Source organism: Saccoglossus kowalevskii, chromosome 15 (assembly GCF_978046115.1).
Source record: "Saccoglossus kowalevskii chromosome 15, keSacKowa6.1, whole genome shotgun sequence".
In the NCBI taxonomy this organism is placed as follows: domain Eukaryota; kingdom Metazoa; phylum Hemichordata; class Enteropneusta; family Harrimaniidae; genus Saccoglossus; species Saccoglossus kowalevskii.
In genome coordinates this window covers 24,288,232-24,311,331 of record NC_140655.1, presented here as the reverse complement: position 1 = coordinate 24,311,331, position 23,100 = coordinate 24,288,232, and the positions used below count along the sequence as shown (strand labels likewise).

General features: G+C 37.7%; 1 protein-coding gene across 1 annotated transcript; it reads left to right on the top strand.

The window, feature by feature from the left end:
• Positions 1–444: 444 nt before the first annotated feature.
• On the top strand, positions 445–22,861 carry LOC100370150 (MFS-type transporter SLC18B1). The gene is made up of 13 exons (XM_085490601.1): positions 445–578; positions 4,763–5,192; positions 5,919–6,014; positions 6,536–6,609; positions 8,018–8,174; positions 8,406–8,474; positions 8,644–8,734; positions 18,893–19,032; positions 19,203–19,304; positions 20,138–20,229; positions 20,434–20,526; positions 20,746–20,820; positions 21,304–22,861. The coding sequence occupies exons 2-13, from the start codon at positions 4,899–4,901 to the stop codon at positions 21,611–21,613; spliced, it is 1,593 nt and encodes a 530-aa protein (XP_085346727.1). The 5' UTR covers positions 445–578; positions 4,763–4,898; the 3' UTR covers positions 21,614–22,861.
• Positions 22,862–23,100: the final 239 nt, after the last annotated feature.

The following is a 23,100-nucleotide window of genomic DNA, read 5'->3' as shown; positions in this document are numbered from 1 at the left end:
TCCCGAAGTCAAGAAACAAAAAAAAGTTCGTAGGCTGGAATCTCATTCAAGCGAACTTCCGTTTGAATCACTTGTCTGTAAATAAAAATATGCTTTTCATCTAATAACCAATAATGTCTGTTCATGAGTCAAAACGTGACGAATAGCCTGAGGTCGAGTCTGTGGCAAAGGTGACACAATTTGTTAAGGAGCGGGCCGTTCTGTAAATCGCGAACTAATGATTTTTTCTCCGAGAAGCACATTCAAATTTAAAGATAATTGGTCATTTGGACGAATTAAATTAGTACAATTAATTAAATTCGGTAACGAACTTTGCACTTTCATTTTCATTCACGCCCCTAACAACTTGATAAATGGGTCAAATATTATCATTCACAAAATATGCAAATTATCTTGACTTCTCACCGATTAACATCACCATTCAGAGCATATTCATAGCTCTTTTAGTTTTGCAGCCGGTGGTGAAACAGTGTGTACGTTAACGTGTGTACGATGAGGAGATAGGTGAAATAACTGGATAATAACTGGAGTGTTGAACCTAACGAATACACGAACTCAGGTGATCACACGTCGTGAACGTAAGTGGTTTAGTTTAATGACATATGATTTATTGTTAAAATCTGTTTTTCCACAGTGTGATTCTACGGAATTCAAGTTAACACGTCGCTCTGAATAGGCCCCTATACGGAAATTTCATGGCATTGACATAGCCGTGATTCTCTTACTTGTCTGGCGCATGTGACTATTCGCTGTTGAATTTATCATTACCTTGATAAAACGGTAATCCAGGATCCCACTCGATCACTCACAAAACCAATCAACTGTTTTCTCAATATTATATGTGATTGTCCGTTTCAAACCCCTTGGATAATGACATCGGAGCCTTTAAAGCTCATTTCGGTATAAAACTCCTGCGATTAATATGGCTGCCAGTTATCATTGGCCGCTTAATAACAATGTAACGAACATGGATAACTGTTCACGTTGTTCGATGCATCCAATGTAATTGATCAACCAAATGTTCAATTTGTAAATTGTTCTGTGGTTTACTCGTTCTTAGAATCACGCAAGTGGTTAGACATTAATGTGCTGATTTATTCAATCTTGCACATTTTTACATGTCCGGAAGAAGAATTACTTCCAAGATTAGTTTTTACTGTTGTCGTTTAACTAGTACGGTTTTCATTTTCGTTCATTTACTAACATGTTTTTTTTTATTAACGACGGGGACTGGCCAGTAACCGTGAAATGAATTGAACTACGCGCACAACCCAAGACTAAATTGAGAAAATTGTTGCTACTTTCTGCAATATTAGGATTATTGAGTTAGAGATATGGTTAATTTCAATTATTCTGAGGTTTCTGTGACCCGCTCTTTCCGAGGTTTCCGTTTCCGGCTATACCATTTATCCTAAAATGATTCGCCCTTTAGACTTAAACACTATGTATAAAGGGCATGTCATCACCTTGACTCTTACAGAAACCTTCTTCAAAATAATTGATGTACATTACGCTACATTTAGAAATACCAATATGCGATGGTACTTAATCAAAAAGGTCAAACTTTGATTCAATTGTCCGGGACACCAGACTGTCATGTGTTCGTGCGACATAGAGTATATATATATCACCGATAGAAAAAAAAAAATTGTTTTGCTCTGGAAAATGCAAGATATGTCTAATTCTAAGAGAGTATGGAAGACCAGGAACGATTGGACAGGGAACTATGATACGCATGCTAGCGATATATAGTAATAACTTATCGTTCATAAACAACATCAGAATAACCTATTGTTCATAAGCGCTAAATAGAAAAAGGCATACGTGTTCTTAAGTGGTCATACAAATTCAGGCTTCTAAAAAAAACGGTAAATATGATTTATCACACTTTCACATGGTTCTGACAGATTTCCTCCAGTGTCACGGTACGATCCAAACCAAGTTTATCTTGAAAACCTGAAAACATCCGATGCTATCTGAAAAAGATACAAAACAGAACACTCCACATTTGCCTGATATTTTGTTACAACTGTTTTGAGTTTAGTAGATTGTAAGATTTAAATTTTTCGAGCCCATTTGAAGTTTCATCCCTTTTTCTATTTTGTGTTATGTTTTTCATCGGTGCTAGAAACTGCGTACAGATACATAAGATATTCTGCGGTAGAACTACGACCAAAAGCTTATAATACCATACGCCTTTTTCTGTACGCCCAGCCTACTAACATCACCTATCTTTCCTGCGCCCCCTGGAAGAATGTAATCTGTCACATTTATCTATCAATGTTTCAGTCTGAAATCAAACAACTCCTTCCGTGAGTTGCTCACATTCTTATATAAAGGAAATCAGAATATACTTTCGAGCATTTTTTTTAAACTTTGACTTCGTAAATCCACGAATTATGGTGCATTATGTCATTGTCGTTACGTGACGTCACAAAACGTGTCGTATTGCCCAATGTCGTCATGTGACGTCACAGAACACGGCGTGTCACGAATCGATGCAAATGGCACCAGTTTATAAAGCGTCAAAGGGCACGGACGCGACCTAGATAGATTTAGACATTTCGTGACATGTGATGGTGGTGACAACCCTTAGATTGCTTTCTGTGTAATGACTGTACCAGCTGAAATGAAAATATAATATGCGACTCTGATAACAGTAATATAATTAGGAAGTGACCATTTTTATGACCGTGGGAGGCCGGAAAAATGACAATATTCAAACAAGGAAAAAACCTTGTTCTCCTTCTTTTTTTGCAACCCCGCAAAGACAAATACCCAGCAAAGGAAAAGTTATTCACAATAAAAAACAAACAAACACATTTTCAATGTTTTTATTTGTATAATTCATTGTTGAGCATGATATTGGGCCTATGTAATGTAATGCGAAGCATTATAGGAAAGAACTTTCCATATGTATAATATATAAATTTTCGCCCATGGCATCAAGAAAAATTTCGGATACGAGTAACACTTTATAAATCAATTCAAAAACAAAGATAAATGCGAATTTTATTATTTTTCATGACATTTCAAACTTTTTTAAACAGGGCGGTGACCCTGCTATTTTCATTTTAGATACGAAAGTACGAAAAGAGAAACATATACAAATATTCTTCAGTTCAGTCCGAACCCATACTCATAATTTAACATTTTTACGTGAATTATTATTCAACATTACAATCATTGTATACTATTGTGTGGTATAAAACAAAATTGTGATCATAAAACATTGAATTTTCAACCTATTTTTTTATGGACGAGAAAACTCCTAGCTCGTAAGCCATCGAAGTGAGATAACCTATTTCACCAGAAATCCATTGGCGAACTCCAGTCTCTTGGTAATGATTTGCAGGCGGACATATTAAGCGCGTGGTTTAAATTCTTTTCCAAAACGATTTTATTCCATAATGGGATTAGGTAAGATTTTGAATTTTTTTTCGAATAAAATTTGATAACAAGGACCAATAATATCACCTCTGTGCGTTGGTTTGTCTATGAATAAGAGCTTGTATCTCAGCAATGCCTTCATTGATCTTGTTCAAACCTTGCAATACATTGTCTGATACGAGTATTTATTTTGTGGTTCAATTGTGGTGGACTGGCGGCCATCTTAATGCTAGAAATACATCAAAATCAAGCATTAGGCATTCCAGAAACAAATCTTGGTCCTGTATGGACGGATTTCGTTACAGCGTAGTACTAACATTGAACATTATGGATACTTCATGCACCTTCGTTCTTTTGCAATTCTAATTCAAAATCTAGTCATTCTAAAACAAGATCAAATCAAACTTTCCACATCAGTTATAAATCAGTGAAGTTCTTATTCAAAATGGCTGACTGATTTCAGTTTGATTTACTATTGCATGATGGGGGATTGTGTCATGTCAATAACTTGTTCTAAATTTATCTGTAAACCTATTGCTCTGAAAACCCACATTGCTATGGATACCCCCTGGTTGAAGACAGCGGTGTTCACGCGCTGAAAAAAAAATCGATCATTTAGATAGGGGCGTGTGTATATCACCAGTCGATGCAATGCAGCCACTACTAGCTTGATGGACACCATTACAGATCATAATTATTTGGGTGTATTGGAATTTGTAGATATCCTCGGGGGCGGAGCTACGTCACGGACGTTCTACGATGCTAAGACGCGCACCACTGTACCACGTATTTCTATGGGCTTTGTGTGCGCTGCTGTGGAACGCCAGTGGAGCCGGTGAAAACTCGAGAAAACAACACAAACTCAACTTTGAAGTAATCCTGAACAACCAAATTCATATATGTTACACACGTAGGGCTAATCTTGTTACACTGTTCAGGGGACTCTCATCAACCATCGCAAAGTACCGTTTTTCTGCGAGTTTTTGGTCTTTGTTTTCACCACGAGGGTTGCCAGGCGGTAGAAAATGCCCGGATGTCCGCCCCCGAGGATACTATACATCCTTCAAGTCCAAGAACGGCATAAAATCTACCCTAAATTGTGACCTAAAAATTCCTTGAAAACGGTTCATGTATCACAGAAAGCACACTAATAGATAAAATGTGTTGAATAAGTGAAAGTTTTTCAATGTCCTCAAGGCTTCATACTTGGTTTTGAAATGTTTGTGAAAAACAACGTATAACGAGCACGTTCTCTATGCGGCGATCTACGATTTCGGTATCCTGCCCCAAAAACCGAACAAATTAACCACGTTTTCCAACGACAAAAACTTTAAACTAATTCTAACCAGTTTCACTTGTTGTTATTTTGCAGAGGATTAGGCTCAGTTTGTGCAATTATTTGAGGAAAAGATCATCATCACTGGCCCATAGTCCACTACAAATCCTGGATTCTGATTGGTCAATAGGTACAGTCGTGTGATAAGGCAATACAATAGACAATTTGGAGAATGGTAGAAGAGGGGTCTACGAGTGAGAACAATGACGTTGAAATGCTCATAGTCAAAAACGGTGACGCACTACACGAAGTCGATGAACCAGACAATATTGACTCTGAATTCTACAAAGACCTGGATGACGATGGCATGGAAACCGACAAAGATGAAGAAAAATCTGAAGCAGAACCAGAAATCGGATGGCGAAATATGTCAAGAAAGTTGAACGTACTCTTGGCTGGACTTTGTCTCAGTAGATTTCTGTACTACGCGGCTTTTTCGATGATAGCACCGTTCTTTCCAGACGAGGTATTTAGTCTGCACACTTACATAATATATTAATTTATTCAAACACACGCCGCCGCAATATAAGCCAGAAATGGCGAACATATCCTCGTTCACAGACAAAATATCAAGAAATGAGAATATACTGTTGTTTGATGCTACATGTTTATAAATACATTCGATTTTGATTTATCAATAAACTAAACTGGGTATTAGTACTAGTATTCATTCCATCCGATACGCATGCACACCGATTGTTTGATACGCGCAATAACAATTTTTCACATGCGCATTTGTATGTTAAATGGTCTAAATCAACAGCCCACTCTGAAATTCACGTTTTTTTGCCATTGAATTTGACTTGGAAATTATAAAAGTACATCAATCAAAACTAACTCTTTGAACGGCAAAGTCAACTTTTGCATTTGAGTCGAGGCATATTTACAAGGCGGGATTTGATACCTGCCGATAAACAAGCTGCTCTCTGATTGGTCAGGTATCTTGGGTAGCCAATCGGATACAGTCTTGTAAGTAGCTTCGTACTGACTCAACTTTTGTCACATTTCACAAAATTGAATATAATTAATTTTTCACATATTTAAGCAAATAATTATCTCGGTCAAAACTTCAAAGAATTGATGAAAAAATGCATAAAATCTGTAAAATCTACCACCAAATTTTGGCGGGAAAATGGTTATTCTGGAAATCAACTTTGTCATTCATGCTTTTTGTATTTGTTTCATTATGTAGGCTGCGGAACATGGCGTGAACGACTTAGTTAATGGTCTTATTTTTAGCAGTTATTCAATAACAGCAGTTATTGTTTCACCTCTATGTGGGCGTTTAGTAAGTACCAATTCATGAACTTTGACCCCATTTGGCGGAAAGATTTTACGTAAACAGGCAACATGATGCTGGCATACGTAAAATCACTGTTTAGTTTCTCTATATATATTTCAAAATAACACTGAAACGAAACAAAAGGACAAGAAACAACAACAGCTACTCGCGTTAACTTGAATGAGAAATTCAAGAAGTTACGTGACTCCAAGTTCGTATCGCCGTCGTCTCTAATTATATCATTGTACTCGGGTGCGATTGAGGCAGTCCATGCTGGAATTCCTTTGAATTCCTTTTTGAATTTTTAGATATTAAATACATATATGTAATCAAAACGTTTACAAAATAAGTCGATTTTTCCGCGACTAGGCTGTATTCCCGTTCTGAATAGACACATAAAAAATACGTTTCTGGGACGAGGAGGGATATCAAAGTACCGAGGAGTATTCGGAAATGGGAATACATTTACCATAACAGGAAAGATAATTGAATGTTGTTCTACTATTAAATACTATTATTTCTTGCAGGTACCCTTCGTTGGTGCTCGTTTTGGTTATTTGGGGGGAATGTTTGGCGCAGGGATTACAACATTGGCATACGGGTAAGTATGTGTATTTGACTTTCACCTTGACATTGATTACCTAAAGACTATATTCACCGAGCCTGTCGTGTCGAATCACAGGGAGCCCAGGAACTATAATCAACTGTAATACGGAGTTTCTATGAGCGCGGGGGGGGGGGTATCGGCTGGTATCTAGTGTAAGAAATAGACAAGGGATGAAGGCTCCAGCCAGCTCACATTTTTTAAACTAAAAAAAAACAGACGAAAAGAATGAAAAATAAAATATAAAAAAAATACCAGGTTGAAGAATATTAGTTGCTTTTTCAAATTTCGCCAAAGCCCTACCTAAATTTTACCGATATCTGCAGAATAAATCAAGAAAACTACACAAATTTACTCCATTTAGGAATTCCTAACGGTTTGCCCGAACGCATGGCATAGTTGGAGGCGTGGCCTGTTCAGCATTTGTCAACAACCAATCACAAGACTGGTTACGAACCACATCGAGGTCACGACTCGGTTAGCCTTGCTCAACTGGTTCGTAACCAGTCTTGTGATTGGTTGTTGACAAATGCTGAACAGGCCACGCCTCCAACGGTGTCATGCGTTCGGACTAACCGTTAGGAATTCCTAAATGGAGTAAATTTGTGTAGTTTTCTTGATTTATTCTGCAGATATCGGTAAAATGTAGGTAAGGCTTTGGCGAAATTCAAAAGAGCAACTAATATTCTTCAACCTGGTATTTTTTTTAGATTTTATTTTTTATTTTTTTCGTCTGTTTTTTCGAGTTTAAAAAATGTGAGATGGCTGGCGCCTTCATCTCTTGTCTATTTCTTACACTAGATACCAGCCGATACCCCCCCCCCCCCTCCGCTCATAGAAACTCCGTATTACAGTTGATTATAGTTCCTGGGCTCCCTGTGGTCGAATGTCAAACACGAGTTGGTCGCGCGTGTCGTCTTTTCTGTCTGTATACTTTTCCTGCCATTACAAGTGCACATTTGTTGTACCTATCGGGTGGTACTCGTCGCGCCCCGCATGCGCGAGATATATGGGGGTCAGTCATATAAACAAAGATGGCGACTCTGACTGTTGCGCAGATCAACGAGTACAAACTGAGACATTACCAAGGTTTAATTAGGTATTAGGTGATTGGAAGGTATCGAAGGAAACATCGACGGTAATTAGTGCAAGTCACGCCCAGGTCAAACCTCATACTTCCATTAGAAGAGCGCATTGGATTGTGGGAAAATCAATGTTTATCAACACAAATGTCGCATAAGCGCAGCGCGACGATTACCGCATTTAAAACATGTAACCAAATCTGTTTTAGATCATGATTAACCTTGCATTCAAATAAAATTTTGGAAAAACATGCCTATATGGTGATCTCGTATTTTTAGGGATAAAATATTAACTCTGTCAAGTTATGCTGTTCACATTTCAGGTTACTGGACGAGATTCCGAATGATAAAACGACGGCATTTACGTTTTGGGCCTTCGTTATCAGAATATTTGAAGCCTTTTTCAGCGTGGTCAGTGTGAATGCCTCGACTGCGATCATCTTCCATTCTTATCCACTCAGCGTTCAGAGCACCATTATGGTACGTTTTCTTTTTACAGTGCGCCCTCTCTGTCATAGTCTGCCAGTGAATCGCACGGTTTCGTGAAGTCTATGTAAACATAGAACTCCCATGAACCTTATTTATAAGTATGTGTCTACCTTAATGGAATAACTTGAAATAAAATGAAATGAAATAAAAGTTGTAAACTATTACATGTACAATAGGTTGTTTTGCATATTGGTCTTTGACCCCCCGTTTTCTTACTCATAGGGCATAACAAATATGTTCTTTGGTGCGGGTTTAACCGCTGGACCGTTGCTAGGAGGCATTTTATACGACGTAAGTTGAACAAATATCTTATAATGTAAAATATCTGCTTGAAATATACACCACAATATTCACAATGCTAGTCCTTTACTGACAGATCTCGCCGTCCCAAATCTTCTCCCACTATCTCGCTGGATTATGGTAGAACGGTTCACCATATCTGTGTGTGATTTCTTTTCAGCTTGGCGGATATAAACTTCCATTTTTCGTAATTGGAGCATTGATTTTACTGTCAGTGCCATTAAACTGCTTCGTTGTGGACAAAAATATTGGTAAGTCGTTACTACATCTGATATTCGGTTGTAATAGTGCATGAGTGAACTAGCCCCATACAATTAACTTAACACGTGATTCTTCAAAATCCCTTCGTCTGTATTCAAAGAACACAAAGCACATACATGTATTCACAATATTCAAGTTGAAGGATTTATTAAGTTCTTTTTTCTTATGGATTATACTGAATCTAAATGCCAGCTCATTAAAATCCAATTATGTTCGTTTTTTTCTCTCTGGGCAAGCAAATAACACATCGTACAAAATTATGCATCTCAGCGCCATGTTGTATATAGCCGTATGCAAATAGACCATTTTCCGTTCACTGCGAGATCCCGCGTTATGCGTGAAATCGAACATAAAAATAGGACAAACAAAGGTCATAGAGTCGTAGTGGCGACAAAGTATTTTGGGGATATTTCCATGCTTAATAATGTGCTGTACACATTTGATGATGGTCAATTTCGATGAAGCATGGAGTTAATCTTTTTTTGACTCTATGGATGAAGTAAGGATATTCAAACGCATTATTTCATTATTACCAAACGCTTCAGCGTGGTATTAAGATTTTGTTTTCAGGCTTGGGTGGTACCAAGGTGGAAAATGGTTGCACATATGGGGGGTAATTCCTGGAATTGCAATAGAGAGGGTTCAGGCCGAAATACATATATATAGTGTTTCCATGTTTCGTCTGATATTTCTGTGGTATTCTGCTGCTGTAAATAATGCAAGATTTGTTCCGAAATTCAGTGTGTTGTGTGCACTCCTGGGTTATTCGTTTTTTTGCTCAAAACACCCCTATTTTTTAATGGCAGAGTCGAATAGTTTCACTCCCACTGGGAAATCTGCATTGTTACTTGAATGAGAGCTAACTAAACACATTTTCCAGACCGGCGAAAGTGTATGCAACAGCCAATTTTAACAGCCTGTCACGTGATTTTAGTCTGAATGTCAACCTCAAATAAGGCTAATCCATTTACGCAGGTATAACTTGGAATAGAATATGTGAGGGATAGTATCAACAGAGATGTGTATAATGAAAAGTAACATCTATCCTTCTTTTGAATCGCTGAGCATTTCTGTTTTAGTATACTGGTTTGAAAATGTTGAATTTGCATGATTTGCAATGTGTTTTTTTACTGAAACTCCCCTATTGATCGAATCCCGGGTTTGAAAGAGAACGGCACACCACGTGATTCGTTTGAATACAATGGTGAAGGCACGCAAGCATGACTTACGTTGTCAGCAGTAGTCGCTGAGCTTCACGCTACAACTTCACTTGTGATGTTGCTTGTTAGCCGTGGATTGAATTAATCTTGATTACCGGTTAAAATGTTGCTTATTTGGCGTTGGTGATCTTTATTTGGAACTGGGTAACGTCGCCAGCAGAAACCTCCTGGGATTTTGATGTTGATGGTTGCGCCTCCATGGCAATCGCTAATTTTACTGCGGGTGGATCTTCCAAGAGCCCTTCGGGGTTTATAAAACTCATTCAACATACATAAAGTTCTCTCAATCGTAGCAGTCCATGTGATGTACACCTAATATGCCAAACATGTTACTGAACGATTTTGCCAATGAAAACAAGCCGGTTGGCGATCCACTCCACTAAAAAAAAACTAGCAATATGTTTTCGGCTGTTGCCATGGTAGGACATGAACGTGAAGCTAACGTCGGTTTATAACTAAAACTGGGCACCGTATACAAAGTTCGCAAAAAGACATTCAGTCCTTAGAAGTCATTTTATTTTATTGCTAGGACGTATGCTGTTGTTAGGGATTGGTCAGTTACTTCGGCCTGGGGGTGGATAAGTTAGTAGGGGGGTTACCCTGTTTTTGATTTTGCGAATGGGGGGGGGTCACCCTGTTTTCCACAATTCACACACGCGCTTATGTATATATTTTTTTAAATTTTATTTCAGAACAATAGATTAAAAAGTTAATCGTACAAATGTGTTCTTAATAACAACTATTACCCATATTGCCTATAAATTTGTTGATGCAAAAAATGTTATTACCAAACGCTTCAGCGTGGTATTAAGAGTTTGTTTTCAGGGGTGGGTGATACCAAGATGGGAAATGGATGCACATATGGGGTTAATTCCTTGAATTGCAATATAGAGGGTTCAGGCTGAAATACAATATATAGTGTTTTCATGTTTCGTCTGATATTTCTGTGGTATTCTGCTGCTGTAAGTAATGCACGATTTGTTCCGAAATTCAGTATATTGTGTGTATTCCAGGGTTATTCGTTTTTTGCTGAAAACACCCCTATTTTTTAGTGGCAGAGTTTGAATAGTCTCACTCCCACTGGGAAATCTGCATTGTTGCTTGAATGTGAGTTAATTAAACACATTTTCCAGACCGGCGAAAGAGTATGCAACAGCCAATTTTAACAGCCTGTCACGTGATTTTAGTCTGAATGTCAACATGAACAGGCTAGTCCATTTTACGCAGGAGTAATTGGGAGTAGAATATGTGAGGGATAGTATCAACAGATATGTGTATAGTGAAAAGTAATATCTATCCTTCATTTACATCTCTGAGCATTTCTGTTTTAGTATATTGGTTTGAAAATGTTGAACTTGCATGATTTGCAATGTGTTTTTTTAATGGGACTCCCCTATTGATCGAATCCCGGGTTTGAACGAGAACGGCACACCACGTGATTCGTTTGAATACAATGCTGATGGCAAACATGCCGTGTTACTGCGGTACTCCACTGACGGGATGACTTACTGCATGCTACAACTTCGCTTGTGATGTTGCTTGTTAGCCATGGATTACATGAATCTTGATTACCAGTCAAATGTTGCTCATTTGACGTTGGTAATCTTTATTTGGAACTGAGTAACTTCCTGGTACTTCGTACTATGATAAAAATCAGTCAACATACATACATACACTTCCTCTTCAATTGTAACCAGTACAAATTTGAAAGAGATGCTTTGTTTGAAAACGTAAACTTATCCGGTAATCTGAAAGCACTTCTCAATAACAAAAATTCTGAAACCGTCCAAGCAATTGCCAAGTTTATCAGCGACTGTTTCAATAAAAGAGAGAATTTCATGAAAAGCAATTTACCAGCTGCCTCAAAATAACACCAAAAAATATTTATATAATAATATTTTCACAGTATTACTATTTATTTCTTTTTTATTATTATTATTACTTATGTATTTTATTGTTCCTTATATCCGTATTGTATTCTAATCTAGATCCCAGAAGGGATACGATATCAATAAAGGTTGTTATTATTACATCAAGTTCTCTCAATCGTAGTATTCCATGTGATGTACACCTAATATGCCAAAAATGTTGCTGAACGATTTGAACTGAATAAAAATAGCAGACGAAAATTTGTTTACAAAATAAAAATACTTCGGTTGCCAATGAAAACCGGTAAAAAACAAGCAATATGTTTTCGGCTGTTATCATGGAAGGGACATGAACGTGAAGCTAACGTCTGTTTATAACTAAAACCGGGCACCTGATACGAGGTTTGCAAAATAACATGGCAGTCATTAGAAGTCACTTTATTTTATTGTTAGGACGTATTCAACCGTTAAATGTATAATTTCCAATCGTTTTGCGATAGTATTTTCTAGATTGGAAGCAGCATTTACATTTTATTCAAAGTTCAAAGCTGCGTTGGGATTCCGTTGACAGTGGTAACAATGTCGGCGCCGGTGATCTCTTACCAGTGCGCAACGTAGCCAAAATAAAAGGCATGATCATTTGGGCACTGCTATTACAAGACTTTGGCTGTTGCCATGGTAGCGGTGAGTCATGATTGTTTTTCCAATTAGTGATCGTACGACCTGCCTGTCAAGTATGAACCGTGACAAAATCAGCCAAGCCAAAAAAAAAATCACAGAAGAGTTAAAAAACCATTCCTGCTGAACAGTTACTTTAACTTCGGGGTCAACTTTCTCATTAATGAAAAAAGATATCAAAAATTCAAATAGTAACTTTTTGCCCACACTCCAGCCGAGGACAATGAGCTATGTCTGAGGTGTTGTATCACAGGGAGTTGGACAAACTTGTGTATTTTAATAAATTATTGAATAATAAAATGTTATATAACTTTTCTTTTACCCCCCTCCCCTTCCTGGTATCTATTTCAAGTAGTTTTGTCAGGTTCAAATCGTTCACCAGCAGTTTTGGCATGTTAGATGTACATCACATAGAATACTAGGATTGGGAGAACTTAATGTTTGTTGACCACCTGGAATCTGAGTTTTATAAATCTTGAAGGGCTCTCGGAAGATCCACCCGCTGCCTGGACCCGCAGTAAAATCTCCGATTAATATGGAGCCGCAACCATCAACATCGATATACCATGAGGTTTCTGCTGGCGACGTTGCGGCGTTACTCAGTTCCAAATAAAGATTACCAACGCCAAATTAGCAAAATTTAACCGGTAACCAAGACTCAGTCTATCCACGACAAGCAAGCAACATCACAAACGAGGTTGTAGTGTGCAGCTCACGAGTCAGCGACGACCGATTTCAACGAAAGTCATTCCGTCAGTGGAGTACCGCAGTTGCACGGCATGTTTGCCAATGTACAGATCTGTGGAGGAACTTTTAACTTCAACATCAACTGTGTATCGTAGTCGCCCAGTTTAAGTTCTGGTTCTATCGTGGTCCCAACTAAAGGGCGACAGTCGTCGTGTCGCGTCCTGTTCGATATGGGACTCACAGCGACGTATACAACGCGTGTAAAATACATTGTTTATTTACATGAAATTCGAACACACGCTGTGCTACGACCACCGCGCTTAAACATCCACGAGTTATTTATTCGGACAATGACTTAAATTAGACGTCTGATTATTTTATTTCCACACGTACAGCGACACGCGTTCTACACTGACAAGCGTTGCTAGGTCGCAGCACTGTCTTGGAGCATATTAATGGGCAATTGGGTTCCCCGATCTAAATTTCTATCCCGGTTTGTTGCACCACAGTCCCTCTATCATAGAGGGACTGTGGTTGCACGTTCTTTTTTTAATATGAAATAATCAAATATGGGACATGTGTATAATAACAGAACCCCACACCCTCCCCGTGGCTTCGCTCGTGAAAGTACGGCAGCAGGATACACCGCATCACTCGTGAAAATAACTTCCATACGCAATGAAAGCCACGGGGAGGGTATCTGTCATAATACTTCATTATCACTGAAAACATTTTTCCCCTGAAATAAATTCCAGTGAATATGCCATTTCCCTCATACTATATTGAGACACAGCGCAGTGAAAATTAGATTCACATGTAATGCTTGAAAACATGTCAGCAAAAATAAATTAAGTGAAATTCTACGTGACTTCATAATAGTTGGAAATGAACACATTACACCCGACCCTACCACTCCATATACAATGTAAACTACACCCCAAAACATCCTTTCACCCACAGTTACTACCGTGTTTCACCAGTGTATTCTATTTGACGTCAGAAGAAATTGAAGTAAACAAATTAATTATAATTTCAGCCTCTAGTTGACCACTGATTAAACAAGTAACCTGTAGAAGGCTGTGTGGGTAATATTTTTATATTGATTTTTGTTGCATTTGCAGCAAATAGTTACCAAACAATGAGAAATCTATTGGATTGGATTTACCTCTCAGCTGGCTTCAAATACATAGTTCAAGCCTGCCTAACCGGTACTTATACCAGGATTTAGCTACAGAACATAGACAGTCTGTGGTTACAGCTTCATGTTCCGAGTAATCGCAAGAAATTGACATTACAATAGAAAAATAAAAGACTGGCACTCCAATGCAATTAATCCTCGGATTGAAACGTAGACTTTGAAGTCAATGGTGTAAGCAATGAATAACTTCAAGTTGGCATAGAGACGACATAGTTTATTTAACCAGTGCTGAACTAGAAGCTGAAATTATAATTAAGTTCGTTGTCATATAATTTGTTTATTTCAATTTCTCCTGAGAAGTCAAATAGAATACATCGGTGAATGGATGTTTTGGGGGTGTAGTTTACACTGTGTATGGAATGGTAGGGTTGGGTGTCATATAATTTGTTCATTTCCAACTCTCATGAAGTCACATAGAATTTCACTTAATTATTTTATGGAGTTTATTTTAGCGGAAAAATGTTTACAGTGAAAATGAAGTATTTCACATTATTACATATGTACTGCAGTTTATTTTGATTCGTCCCTGAAATCAAAATCGGTATTTCCACACCACATATGCAAATGAGGTCTTGGAGCAAACAAATTAGTCTTTTCAAGAGTAGCGTTTTTCGAAACATAGCAGAAATAAACAATATTTAGAAGTACGATATTTTACGCTTGGGTACATGGATATACTTGCCGAGTGAAATGAAATTTGAACAAGAATAATGGTACTTCTAGGCAGTCACTTATTTTGACTAAAACTATTAAATTTGCATATCACCCATGCAATAATGTTTTCGGTATTTTCACGGTTGATATGCAAATGAACATGGTATTGGCGATCCGCTCCACTGGGATTGCTCTTACAGCCAATACAAAGTCAGCTTGGACGTTCAGTTGCGAGACGTAACAAAAAAAACGCAGCCAGTGATACATTTTGAAAATAAAAATACAAAATAAACGCAATCAGAGGCGCCGACCACGCGCGTTGGCAATAAATAGAACGCGTTGTGACACAGTCTCACCAGCCTCTTTCACTGACGCAATATAATTATGCTATTTCCCAACGCACTTATATTTAATACATTGACAAAAAACACCCCAAGAAAAATGTAAATCAAGCTTGTAATTACAAGTAACTCAACTCGAATGCAATATTCATCACTGTAAAAGTGGATAAATTCGAACCAGCCAGCTCATGATTGGAGACGTCCCGTCGTCTTCGTTGATAACTCGCCAATTCACCATAATCGTGGTGGTGAACTGTTTTAATAGCTGATTTGTAAAAGATGGACATTCAATTCATATTCATCCCAACTTATTTGAATATTCCTTCGGAAATTTGAGACATTGTTAAAAAATCCTGTACAGGGTTATGTCTGATCATAGACCCTCCAGTAGAGGGTCTATGGTCTGATGTAAACTAATAATACGCAATTATCCAGGCAGTACTAGAAATTATTGCTGATACTAAAAAAAAATTGTATTGGGAAGTTGGATACTTGAACGTGTAGTCCCGGGGCATGTAGTAGACGAACATAATCGTACTGTCACATGTTTTTCGTCTTAGCCTTGTCTTTTCGTCTTAACCGTCGCAGTCCCTTCATTGAATGTTTAGTTTGATAATTTATAAACATATATTCAGTGTGAAACTGTTGCTTTCAAGTTGTGTTAATACAAAGATGATTTAAACTTGTCCCTTCCGTTGCCAACGTATTCAATATACGGAAATAGCATGTGTGTGCGTTTGCGTGAGTGAAAGATGCAGGCGAGATTACTCGTCGCAACGCGTTCTCTTTATTTCCAACGCGCGTGGTCGGCGCCTTTGATTGCGTTTATTTTGTTTTTTCATACTCGAAATCTATCACTGGCACCGTTTATTTTGTCATGTCTCACAACTGAACGTCCAAGCTTTGTTGATAACTTCTCACTAAACGTATCTCCTGCTACAAATTTAGGATACAACACCCCAGACATAGCTTATTTTACTTAGCTTGAGTGTGGGCACAAAGTTACTTTTTGTAAAATCCGAAAACAAATTCTTACCACCGTTTCCATGGCAACATCCAAAAACTGATTCTTTTAATACCTTCACGCCAAATGTATTACACCTTACATTTCTTTAATTAAAAAGCACGGACATAGCTCATTCTACTCAGCTTGAGTGTAGGCAACAATTTACTGTTTTTTATGTCTATTTTCATTACCGAGAAAATGGACCCCAACGTTGGGGTAACTTTTCACCAGCAACAGCTTCTAACTCCTCTCTTAGCTAATTTTGTTCATACATGACAGGCAGGTTGTACCGTCACTAATTGGAAAAAACAATCCTGGCCCACAGCTACCATGGCAACAGTCAGAAACTGTTTTTTTGAATACTTTCGCGCCAACTTTATTACCTCCTACCAGTCTTGTGATAGCAGTGTTTAAATGATTATGCCTTTTATTTTGGCTACGTTGCACACCGGCGCCGACGGACATTGTTACACTGTATCAACGTAATCTCAACGCAACTTTGAACTTTGAATGAAATGTAAATACTGCCTCCAATCTAGAAAATACTATCGCAAAACGGATGGAAATAATACATTTAACGGCAGAATACGTCCTAGCAATACAATTAAGTGACTTCTAAAGACTGAATGTTTTTTGCGAACTTCATATACGGTGCCCGGTTTTAGTTAGGATGTTTCTGCTGGCGACGTTGCGACGTTACCCAGTTACAAATAAAGATTACCAACGCCAAATGAACAACATTTTAACCGGTAATGAAGATTCATTCAATCCACGGCTAACAAGTTACATCACAAGCGAAGTTGTAGCGTGCGGCTCAGCGACGACCGCTGTCGACGAAAGTCATCCCGTCAGTGGAGTACCGCAGTAGCATGGCATGTTTGCCAATGCAAAATTCTGTGGAGAAACTTTTAACTTCAACATAAATTTGTGTCAACCCTTCACCATTGTATTCAAACGAATCACGTGGTGTGCCGTTCTTCTTCAAACCCGACATTCAATCAATAGGGGAGTTTCAGTTAAAATAAACATCGCAAATCATGCAAATTCAACATTTTCAAACCAGTATACTAAAACAGAAATGCTAAGTAATGCAAAAGAAGGATAGATGTTACTTTTCAGTATACACATCTCTGTTGATACTATCCCTCACATATTCTACCCCCAATTATTCCTGCGTAAAATGGACTAGCCTCTTTCTTGTTGACATTCAGAGTAAAATCACGTGACAGGCTGTTAAAATTGGCTGTTGCATACACTTTCGCCGGTCTGGAAAATGTGTTTAATTAGCTCTCATTCAAGCAACAATGCAGATTTCCCAGTTGGGGTGAAACTATTGGACTCTGCCATTAAAAAATAGGGGTGTTTTGAGAAAAAAACGAATAACCCTGGAGTGCACACAACACACTGAATTTCGGAACAAATCTTGCATTATTTACAGCAGCAGAATACCACAGAAATATCAGACGAAACATGGAAACACTATATATTGTATTTCGGCCTGAACCCTCTCTATTGCAATTCCAGGAATTACACCCATATGTGCACCCATTTTCAACCTTGGTATCACCCAACCCTGAAAACAAATTCTTAATACCACGCTGAAGCGTTTGGTAATAAACTACCTCGTCTTTATGTCAACTTGCAGTTATTCGTTGCCTACATCAGTGACTTCAAAATATATGTTTCAATCCCAGGAATTTCACTCGCTGTTAATTGCATGGGAGTGCCAGTCTTTAATGAATTGCGATTACTCGAACAGCTGTAACCACATACCGCCTAGGTGCTGTAATTAAATCTTGGTGTAAGCACCATATGAACTATGAACAATGCATGTGAAGCCAGCTGTGGGGTATATTCAATCCTATAGATTTCTCATTGTTTGGTAACTATTTGCTGCAAATGCAACAAAAATCAATATAAAAAATATTACCCACACAGTATTCTACAGGTTACTTGTTATATTATATTTCATTATCATTTTCAAAGATCGGCCTCACGAAATTGAACTATGAAAAAAGAAATTCGAGTTCAAAATCAAATCATTGATTTTTTTTCGGCATCTCGCAGTTAAACGGAAATTCACCTGTTTGGCTTATTAGGCGTAAATGGTCACCAAGATCTAGTTGAGAGTGAAGGAGTCACGTGATTGTGTCTTCTTTCCCGTCGTCGCTTCCACTTTGCAAATACCATGGTAACATAACGCAGGAAAATAGTGGTCGCTGTGAAGGGAGGGAATGGAACACTGTTGCAGTGACTAATGAGGAACATTTTAATTGTATAGATAGCTCGGTTAATCTGATGTGTTTTAAATGTTTGTTCCATACTTTCGTCTACAATTCGGCACCGCTCTGTGTTTGTGATTCTATCATGCGTATGACTACATGTTCGGTTCCGCCTCATGTTTGTGAATTCACCATGCGTATGACTACAGTTCGGTTCCGCCTCATGTTCGGCTCCCCCTTGTTCTTTTTTTTTAATTCCTCACTTATTTTGCAGACACTATCAGGGAAACGAGTTCTGTGGTTGAGATGTTCAAAACAGCTCCGGGAGTATGCTTTCCAGCAATGGCGAGAATGACGACGGGGATAGTGAATTCGTTTATTTTGCCAATTCTATCGTCGTATTTAACTACCCAGGTGAGTGTCCGTCGATTTAAAGAAAAAACACGTGTGATTTGACCTTCTTGGGTCGTCCACACCGTGTGCAAGGCAGCAAAGTGGATTCGTCTGAAATATATATGATAAAATGCAATAAGTTCGTCATCGACATTATTTTGCTAATTAAAACAACATTATTCTATTTTCAGTATAATATTACAAGCAAAACAAAACAGGGACTAATTTTCTCACTGATGACGCTTGGTTACGTAGTTGGTTCTCCAATTTGGGGTTGGATTGGCGACAAAAAAGTAAGTATATGCGAACCTTATTGAAACGTTCACAGGACGCCATAACGGAAGCAAACGATTAGGCTAAATTTGAGTAGACACATTGAATTATGGGATACTCTCAGAATGGAAGAGTAAGATTAAATCATGATTGGGGTAACCAGGCATCATGCATAAGTAACATCTAATACCAATATTTACTGTTTAATTTAAGTCTATTTATGTTTCACTATTCTAGATAATTACGTTGAAATATTAACAATAATTTTACGCGAAAAGTTGACGAGGCAATAAGGTCACAACTACATATTGATTGTCGTGTGATTTCGTGATCATCTCGCGATTCCGTATGACTTGAATAGGATTTCATCATATCACAGTCCCTTTATCGGGACTGTGATCGCATATAACATTGTTTGCATACTCTTCGTCATATTATTTCTATATTTCATTTATTAGGTAACACATAATGACTGGCTTGTAAAGACGCGGATATTAGAATTACATTGTTACCCGACAGTCATTACAATTGTTATGACGATATCTCAAAATTGAATGTTTGGACAATTTTTTATATGCAATATTGTTAAAGCGGGGGTCGGCACCTGCGCATGCGTCAGATGGCCAAGCATCTACCCATGAGCCTTTGCGTTTTAGCGTGTGCTGTTATCATCGCTTGGGACTCAATTCCCGCGCGTGCGCAGGTGACAGCCCTCTCGCTTTAAGTGCCCTGGTATACAATTACGCACGACAACTAATGAAATAATGAAAAACGCATGTAAACTGTCATTTCGTGGGCAAAATGCATTGTGGGTACATCATAATATCAATGACGCATTTTTTTTTCGTTCCAGGGCCTTCTAAGATGGGCTATTTTGATTGGTCTAATCGGAATTAGTATAGATTGTTTTTTCTTGGGGCCATGTCCGTGGTTCGATATTCCAAAGTAAGTTTGGATAACATTCAAGAAGCTGGTGATATGTTCTGGTGGAAATTTTGAACATAAGGTGACTGTGTGTTAAACAGTCTGTGTATTTATTCTGATAACAGCAAATTCATTGACGTTTTGTCATTCGGATGAAAGAGACAAGATTTTTTTCCAAGTATTCTGGTAGTTAGTAATTGTACTTTTTTATTTTCTCTTTTTCAGTTATTTATGGCTACTGGCCCTCACCTTGTTTTTAATTGGGTTCGGCGCTGCTGTAGGTGTGATCGTCATCGTTGACATCATGGAAAAATGCAAGTAAGTTCAAGTTGTCCATGTACTTCAGAACAATAATTTGATTTTTAGTGTTATGTTGTCATCTTCTTGATCGACACCACTTTTATATCAATTCATATTAATATATTTTATATGAAAACCTGATTTGAAGTAATATTTGAAGTAATAAATAAAAAAATGTAATCAATTTTACGCTGAACGTTGGCGGCGCCTGACCCACTTGTACACATTTTCTTTCAGATCAAATGGCATGGAAGAAACGTTAGCGCTCGGTGCTTTGGTATCCGGCGTGTATTACTGCGCATATTTCCTTGGGTAAGCTAATACATGTAGTTTATGTGGATTTGATTAAGTCACATGACAAGAGATTTATTTTCACGCTTGAATATGTGGACACTCAGTCACACGGAGTGAAATATTGTACATGAAGTATTACGTGAACAAATGTTTGAAAAAACTGCTGGTCATTAGAAAGTCTGAGTAAAAATACAGCAATACCATCGTGAAAATGTAAGGAAAGGGAAAACAAAACTTGTATGGTATTCAAGTTTTCACTGGTCAACAGCCTAATCAAAGCTTTTATCGATTGTGGTTATGTCAACGTTTGTCATCCTGGCACCCACTGAGTTCGCTTTTACATTTACAGTTTACATCTAAAGAGAAGGAATAACTAGAACAACAAGTAGACGCGTGTTGGGATTTTATAATTTATATATTTTATTGCTGTATATGTATGCTTATGAGTTAAGAACAAATATTGAGTTATGAGTTATAATATATGACTTCCGTCTATTACAGAACTGCCATCGGACCAATTCTTGGTGGCGCCTTCTACGCGCTTTGGGGATGGGGGTGGACCACGACTGCAGCTGGATTCATCTGTATATTGACAAGTTTGATCTACGCTGCGTACATGATCCACGAAACCATCCGGGAAAAACGGAGAAAGGCCTATGGAGATCTGGAGGGACAGGAAGCCATAACAAAAGAATTCGAACTAAATAACGACTTCGGCGATGAAAATGGAAAACTAAATTACGGCCTCAACGATGAAAATGAGAAAGTCCCGATCAGTAAAGCCTACCCGCATTATACGGAAGAGGAATAAATATCACGTAGAACAATTGGTTCAACATTACCAAGGGGTATTTTATTTCACTCGAGAACGAGGCTGCTGATGAACCACGTGATTTGTTCTATTCACAGTCACATGTTCTTACAATCTCTTTCCACAGGGATTTGTGTGATACGCAGCCTTCAATTTCAAGTTTGTGTGGCCATTTATCTCACTACGCATAATCTTTTTCCCCAAATCATTTTACTTCATAAGAAACTCACCTGCCTCATCACGTTTTCGGATTACAGTGCACCTTCAGCCCCATACCGTTCAAGTTGGTCACTATTTGGATACACGTTCTCCGGCGTCCCTATCTAACACGATTTTCTACGAAAATAAATTTTGCATTTCTAAACACACTTTCTCTATCAAAGCACAATTTCAAGGGTAGTCAGCGATTAAAATTTATCGCCAGAATTTCTTAACTTTTTCTGCCTTCTTTTAATTTGTGCTGTTCTCGGACAAAAAAAAAAAACAGATAAAAAGATGAGTGATTGATCTACTTTTCGTACACACATTTTTTCAAACACCAATGGAAATTGCGTTTTTTTTTTTATCTATTTACATTGGTTTCTATGGTAAAAATACGTCAACTGAAAACTATTTTAGCATTAAATCCTATAAAAATATTTCCAAAAAAGCCATGTTTTGTATGTTTTCAGACAGTTTTCTTCAAAAAATATTTTGTACGAAATATACAAGCCCGAAAGTTGACGATTTGTGGTTAAATCAACAACTGTGGAACACTTTTCAAACAAAACGTGATAATGTGTAATGTGTGCTTTTATCTAATAGGCCAAATGCCAATAAAATATCAATAAAAGCAAATTTAAGTCACATTGACTTACAGTGTGATCTGTATTCCTAGATGGTTGTATATAACGCAATTTTCCCATGAATAGTAAATTTGTTGTCATTGTACCCCATTTATACCTGTATATTTGTCATTGATATGTTTGTTGTTGTTTTGTTAGTTTTTGTTTGTTATTATCGTCTTCATTCACATTTGTTTGTTTTTTGTACATTACTTTAGTCGGGATGTCAGATAATTCCAGTTATTAAACCATTGCTAAAACATCTGCTGGGACACAGACTCGACTAGTTTGAATGTCGTACGCCAATTCTGATTATTATTTTAGAATTTTGCTTATTGTTATTATTTACATTTTTACCATTATAAGAGTTATTGTTACTTCTGATTTAGTGAATAAATACATAAAATTAAAATAAATAAAATAATATCTCAAATATCAAATTTGTGCAGATCATAGATATTTAGGGATTCAACTCGCCGGCGTAACAAAATGGTGGAAAGATTCGAACATGGTTTTGTGCTAACTGAACGCATTTCCGAAGTAGCACTTTGGGAATTGTTTCTTGGTTTCAATAGGCCGTCTGACCGTGACGTCACTTGTTTACATTTATGCCGGCCAACCAGCTTGTAACTGTCTGATAACAAATGCCGCCCACTGATCAGC

Coding starts and splice junctions, on each gene's coding strand:
- LOC100370150 (XM_085490601.1), top strand. CDS start 4,899: ATGGTAGAAGAGGGGTCTACGAGTGAGAACAATGACGTTGAAATGCTC. Junction 5,193..5,918: donor CACCGTTCTTTCCAGACGAG/GTATTTAGTCTG, acceptor TTCATTATGTAG/GCTGCGGAACATGGCGTGAA. Junction 8,175..8,405: donor GCGTTCAGAGCACCATTATG/GTACGTTTTCTT, acceptor TCTTACTCATAG/GGCATAACAAATATGTTCTT.